General features: G+C 67.4%; 1 protein-coding gene across 3 annotated transcripts; it reads left to right on the top strand.

Moving 5' to 3' along the window:
- Positions 1-2776: 2776 nt before the first annotated feature.
- PRKAG1 (protein kinase AMP-activated non-catalytic subunit gamma 1) lies at positions 2777-5902 on the top strand. 3 transcript variants are annotated; one of them, XM_086628610.1, is made up of 11 exons: positions 2777-2843; positions 3432-3535; positions 3764-3845; positions 3924-3982; positions 4086-4131; positions 4251-4305; positions 4412-4538; positions 4893-5058; positions 5245-5282; positions 5363-5509; positions 5600-5902. In XM_086628610.1, the coding sequence occupies exons 2-11, from the start codon at positions 3464-3466 to the stop codon at positions 5696-5698; spliced, it is 891 nt and encodes a 296-aa protein (XP_086484736.1). In that variant the 5' UTR covers positions 2777-2843; positions 3432-3463; the 3' UTR covers positions 5699-5902. The 3 variants fall into 3 exon arrangements, with proteins under 3 accessions (XP_086484736.1, XP_086484738.1, XP_086484737.1); XM_086628612.1 differs by having other exon boundaries at positions 2781-2843; positions 3764-3982; XM_086628611.1 differs by lacking the exons at positions 2777-2843; positions 3764-3845 and having other exon boundaries at positions 3499-3535.
- The last annotated feature ends 241 nt before the right edge of the window (positions 5903-6143 follow it).

Below are 6143 nucleotides of genomic sequence, written 5' to 3'. Positions count from 1 at the left end.
AGCTCCGGCGGGGAGGGTGGCCGCCGCGGAGCCGCCGGCCCTGCCCGGGCGGGACGGACGGACGGACGAACTGGCAACTCAGGGTTTTCTTTGCTTCGTCCTGCGAGGAAGAGGAGGATGGGGGGGATGTCCAGCGAGACCCCCCCCCCCCCTCACCACCACCGCCCACCTCCCTCGTGGAGGAGCCACGGGGGAGCAGAGTGGTCCCAGCGGAGCCGGAGCGAGTTCGGAGCCGGCCTGGATTATTTTATTTTAATTTTTTTTTTTTTTTTCCTTTTTTTTTTTTTTTTTTTTTAGAAACGAAACTAATAATATTTGCTCGCTAATTACCAAGGTAACACAGACTCCTTGAGCTCGACAATCCGGGCTCTGCCCCGTCGCGCCGCGGCGGCCAGAGCTCGCTCGGTTCCTTTTTGATCTCTTTTTGTTTGTGCGTGTGGACGAGACCCCCGGAGCGCGGCGGCGCGGGAGGAGGCGCCTGGGGCGAGGGCCCCCCCCCCCCCCCGACAGACACAAGGAGCTTCTGCACCCAAACCTACCTCATTTTAAGTGTTAGTTTTTTTGCTTTTTTTTTTTTTTTTTTTTTTGTGTTGGTGGTGTTCTTGTTTTTAAATGTGAGCCCCCCCCCCCACCCCCCTCATGTGGGCAGAGCCTCCTGCCACCGGAGCTGGCCCCCGGGGGGGGGGTCTTTTCCTCTCCCTTGGGCTCCAGGGGATGTAGACCCACACCCCCCCCCCCCCCAGTCCCAGTCCCCCTTCTCCAGATGTGGATGCAGAAGGCCCCTTGCTGGGGGTCCCTGGGAAGACTGGGGGCGTGGGGGGGGCCCCCTGCCCTCGTCCCCCACCCCGGGAGGTCCCAGCCGTGCGATGTGCCAAGGTGTGAGGTGGGGCTGGGGTGGGGGGGCCTGGGTGGGGCCCCCCCTCTCACCCACAGCACCCACGGCACCCACGGCCGGGGCTGCGCGCAGCCCCCATCAGCGCAGGGGGCGGCGATGGGGAGGGGGGGGAAGGTTATTTATCTATTTATACCTTATATTGTATATACTAGATGGGGGGGGAGGGGGGGCTCTTTGTGCTCTGCTGGGCTGAGATTTGGGGTGCAGGGGCAAGGGGGGGCTGCGGCATTTTTAAACCCAATCTCCGGGGATTGGGGGGGGGCGGGTCTGGAGCCTTCTGCCAGGCAGGGGGGGCCTCGGAGAGCGAAGCAGCGAGTGGGCATTACATGCTGGGCCCCCCCCCCCCCCCCCCCCCCAAGCTGCCCAGCTGTGCCCCCCCCCCACACACATCCCCCAGGGGCTACTGCCTGCCCCCCCCCTCCCTGGGGAGACCCCCCCCGGGGTGCTCGGGGGGAGCTGGGATCTCTTAACGCACAAACGCACGGAGGGGGGGGGGACCCTCCTGCTTCCGGGGGGGGGTCTGGCCCCCTCGGGGTTATGGGGGGGGGGGGGGGGGGCAGCTGAAGGGGGTTGGTGCTTTCCTCTCCCCCACACACCCCCCCCTCTTCCCCCCCCGGTGTGGCGGGGGGGGGGGGGGCCGAGCAGGGCCGGGGCGATCTTTAAAAGCTGCTTCCTGCAACTCGTCAAAAAGCTGCAAAAAAAAAAAAAAAAAAAAGTTTAAGGTAAAAAAGAAAAAAAAAAAGTTAAAAAAAAAACAAAACAACAAAACAAACAAAAAGGACAAAAAAGCGAGAGTGGGGGTGGGGGATGAGAAAGTTTTAACAGAAAAAAAAAAAAATATACGAGAAATTTAACTTTCAGAGCTGTACATAGCCGGGGCGTGTAGAAATCCCGTTTTTACCAATACCGGAACCACTGGATGTTATTTTAAAATAAAGCGCGTGAGAAGCCCCCCCGTGTGCCTGCCTGCTTGGGGGAGGGGGGCCCCCCCGGCGCGCTCAGCGGGGTGGTACCGCCGTGTCGCCCCCCCCCCCCCCATCTCTCCGGGGGGGGTCTCTGTGCCCCCCGGGGGTGTCCCTGTGCCCCCCGAGGGGTCCCTGTGCTTCCGGGGGGGGTCTTTGTGCCTCCGGGGGAGTCTCTGTACCCCCCGAGGGGTCCCTGTGCCTCCGGGGCGGGTCTCTGTGCCCCCCGAGGGGTCCTTGTGCCTCCGGGGGGTCTTTGTGCCTCTGGGGGTTCTCTGTGCCCCCCGGGGGGGTCTCTGTGCCCCCCGGGGGGTCCCTGTGCTTCCGGGGGGGGTCTTTGTGTCTCCGGCGCGGGTCTCTGTGCCCCCCGAGGGGTCTTTGTGCCTCTGGGGGTTCTCTGTGTCCCCCGGGGGGTCCCTGTGCCTCCGGGGGGTCCCTGTGTCTCCGGGGCGGGTCTCTGTGCCCCTCGAGGGGTCCCTATGCCTCCGGGGGGGGTCTTTGTGCCTCTGGGGGTTCTCTGAGCCCCCCGGGGGGGGTCCCTGACATCGTGCTCCCCCCTCCCCCCCGCCCGTGACCCCTCCCCGAGGTGTCGTGCCACCCCCCCTCACCCATGGGACCCCCGCATCGTGTCCGTGTCCCGGCCCCCCCCCCCCAACGCCGCGACCCGGCGGGAGGGCAAAGGTCGCTCCGCGGGCATGAGTCACGTGAGCCGCCCGGTCACGTGGGCGGTGCTGGCGGAAGGCGCCGCCAGGAGCCGGGCGGAAGTGGGGCGGCGGCGGCGGCGGCGGGACGGACCGGTGGCCATGGAGGTGGGGGGGTGACAGCGGGGACGGACCGGGCGGGGGGGCCGGGACCGGGAGGGAGCGGGGCCGGGGGGTACACGGGACCGGGGGTCGATCCGCCCCGTGTCTGTCCGCAGGATCCCGGCCCCGGTCCCGGTCCGGCCGCGGAGACCCCGGTGGAGCTGAGCCCCCCGGGGCTGGAAGGTGATAGCGGGAGTGTCTAAGGGGGTACGGGGGGGGCCCGGGAGGTGCCGCGTAGGTTTGGGTGTCCCGGAGGCTGCGATGGCCCCGGGGCGTGGGGTGCCTCGGGGTGTGGGATGTGCCGGGGTTTGGGGTGTCCCAGATTCTGGGGTGTCCCGGGATAAGGGGTATCCCGGGGCTCTGGGGTGGGGTGTCCCATATTCTGGGGTGTCCCAGGATGAGGGGTGTCCTGGGGCCCTTGGATGGGGTGTCCCAGATTCTGGGGTGTTCCGGGATGAGGGGTGTCCTGGGGCCCTGGGATGGGATGTCCCAGATTCTGGGGTGTCCCAGATTCTGGGGTGTCCTGGGGTGTCCTGGGGTTTGGGGTGTCCCGGGGCCCTGGGATGGGGTGTCCTATATTATGGGGTGTCCCAGGGTGAGGGGTGTCCCGGGGCCCTGGAATGGGATCTCCCAGATTCTGGGGTGTCCCGGGGTGAGGGGTGTCCCAGGGCCCTGGGATGGGGTGTCCCAGATTCTGGGGTGTCCCAGGATTTGAGGTGTCCCGGGCCGTCCCCTCGCCGCTGCTGGGCACCTCACGCTGCCCGTCCCCAGGGGAGCCCCACCGCGGCGCCTACACCACCTTCATGAAGTCCCACCGCTGCTACGACCTGATCCCCACCAGCTCCAAACTGGTTGTCTTTGACACCTCCCTGCAGGTGGGCTGGGGCCGGGGGGCAGGTTTGGGGCTGGGGGCTGCAGGACGAGGACCGGACTGGAGGCTTAACTGGGACTAGGAGGCAGGTTTGGGTTCTGTGGGACAGTCTCGGGGCTGTTCACCCGCCTCGTAAAGGTTTTGCAAACTGGGGCAAAGGGACGTGGGCTTCTGGGGGGTCCCCACTCCCCCGTGGGGTGCTCTGTCCCTCCGGTGACGTCCCCGGCCGCAGGTGAAGAAGGCTTTCTTCGCGCTGGTCACCAACGGCGTGCGGGCTGCTCCACTGTGGGACAGCAAGAAGCAAAGCTTCGTGGGTGAGCGAGCGGGACGAGGGGTCCTGGAGGGTGGCAGGGGGCTGGCGGGACCCCCCCTCACCCTACCCTTCCCCCCAGGCATGCTGACCATCACCGACTTCATCAACATCCTGCACCGCTACTACAAGTCACCCATGGTAAGGACCGGGGTGTCTGCGCGGCGCTGGCCCCTGCGGGGACCCGGGGTCTGGCCCCCGGCACGCGGCCGCCGTCGATCCCGGTTTCTCTCCTCGTGCCCAGGTGCAGATCTACGAGCTGGAGGAGCACAAAATAGAGACGTGGAGAGGTGAGAGGCATCGCTGCCAGCTGCCTCCTGCCCTCCCACGCCTGCCTGGCACGCTTGGAGCCCCACGGCTCCGCACCCCGTGGTGCTGCCGGTGCCCTCAGCGTCTCCTCTCCCCGCAGAGGTCTACCTACAAGACTCCTTCAAGCCGCTGGTTTGCATCTCTCCCAACGCCAGGTAAGCCCGTGCTGCGGGGAGGGGGGCACGGCCGGCGGCAGCGCCCTCAGGTGTGAGCCCGGGGTCCGGGCGAGCCCCGATTCTCCGTCTCCCTTTCTCCCCGCAGCCTCTTTGATGCCGTCACCTCCCTGATCCGGAACAAGATCCACCGCTTGCCCGTCATCGACCCCGACTCGGGGAACACGCTCTACATCCTCACCCACAAACGCATCCTCAAGTTCCTCAAACTCTTTGTAAGTCCCGTCCCCGTCCCGCGGCGGCGGCGGGGGCCGCCCCGAGACGAGCTCAGCCCGGGCTGTGCCAGGTACCGCCGGGGTTGGCGCAGCTCGCGGTGCGTCGCGGGTGCTGGGATGCCCCCAGGACACTGCGTGGACCTCGCAGGCCGTCTCCGCCGCCTCCGCCTGTGCCACCTCTGCCCGGGGGTGCCCCGGACCCCGCTCCGCACCCAGCGCTCTCTGCTTTCACTCCTAGGACGGCGGCCCAGGCCCCCCACGAGCCAGGGGCGGCCGGAGCTGGCAGCACCGCGGGGCCTGGGGCGCAGCAGGCGGAGCCGGCGTCAGCACTGTCCCCCTCCCCGTCCCCTGCAGATAGCAGAGGTCCCAAAACCCGAGTTCATGGCCAAGACGCTGGAGGAGCTGCAGATCGGCACCTACAGCAACATCGCCATGGTGCGCACCAGCACCCCCATCTACGTGGCGCTGGGCATCTTCGTGCAGCACCGCGTGTCCGCTCTGCCGGTCGTCGATGATTCGGGTAAGGACGGGGCCTGGCACGAGGCACAGCGTGTGCTGGATGACCCCAACCAGGGTCCACGTCCCCTCCGGCGCACCAGGCACCGGAAACCTGGCACCAACCAGGGTCCACGTCCCCTCCGGCGCACCAGGCACCGGAAACCTGGCACCATGGGCGCGTCTTACAGCCCTTTCCTTGCCTCCCTAGGGCGGGTGGTGGACATCTACTCCAAATTTGACGTTATTGTGAGTACTGGGGGGTGGCTGCGGGGTGGTGGGGGCCGCCCGGGGCCCGGCCGTGTGCCCAACATCTCTCCCTGCCCCAGAACCTGGCGGCCGAGAAGACCTACAACAACCTGGACGTGACGGTGACGCGGGCGCTGCAGCACCGCTCCCACTACTTCGAGGGCGTCCTCAAGTGTTACAAGCACGAGACGCTGGAAACCATCATCAACCGCCTGGTGGAGGCTGAGGTAACCATCCCCCGGGGTGCCAGTGTTGGGCACAAGGGGGGGCCGGGGTCCCTGTACCGGCCTCAGCCCCTCCCTGTCCCCCCCCACCAGGTTCACCGGCTGGTGGTGGTGGATGAGAGCGACGTGGTCAAGGGCATCGTCTCTCTCTCGGACATCCTGCAAGCCCTGGTCCTGCCGCAGGGCCCCTGAGGCGATGGGGGGGGGGGGATTCAGCCCCTCCTGGTGCCCCCACCCTCCTCTCCTGCCATGCCGTGCCCCCCCCGGGCTGGCAGGGGTTCCTGGGATGAGGTCCCCTCTCACCAGCAGTGTCCAGCAATAACCTCCAGCCGTGGGGCAGCCCCACGCCACCCCAGCCCTTCCTTGGGTGGGCAGAGCCCGCGGCTCCCCCCGCGCCCCAAGACCGTGTTGGCCAGGGGGGGCGGGATGCTGGGGGCACCCCCTGACCCCCCCCTGGGGTCCCCCCTGTGCGGACCCTCATCCCCCCCCGCCCCCCCCCCCCCCCCCCCCCGCCATGGGCTTTCACCAAATTTGGTTTGAATCGCCCTCACTCAGCTCCGTCCGGCCCGGGGTCACCCCCCGCACCCCCCAGCGCCCCCCCCCTTGGCCATACTCCCTGCCGGGCTGTGTCTGCGCC

The sequence above is a fragment of the Tauraco erythrolophus genome, chromosome 31, assembly GCF_009769465.1.
Source record: "Tauraco erythrolophus isolate bTauEry1 chromosome 31, bTauEry1.pri, whole genome shotgun sequence".
Lineage (NCBI taxonomy): Eukaryota > Metazoa > Chordata > Aves > Musophagiformes > Musophagidae > Tauraco > Tauraco erythrolophus.
This window is presented reverse-complemented; position numbering and strand designations above follow the sequence as displayed.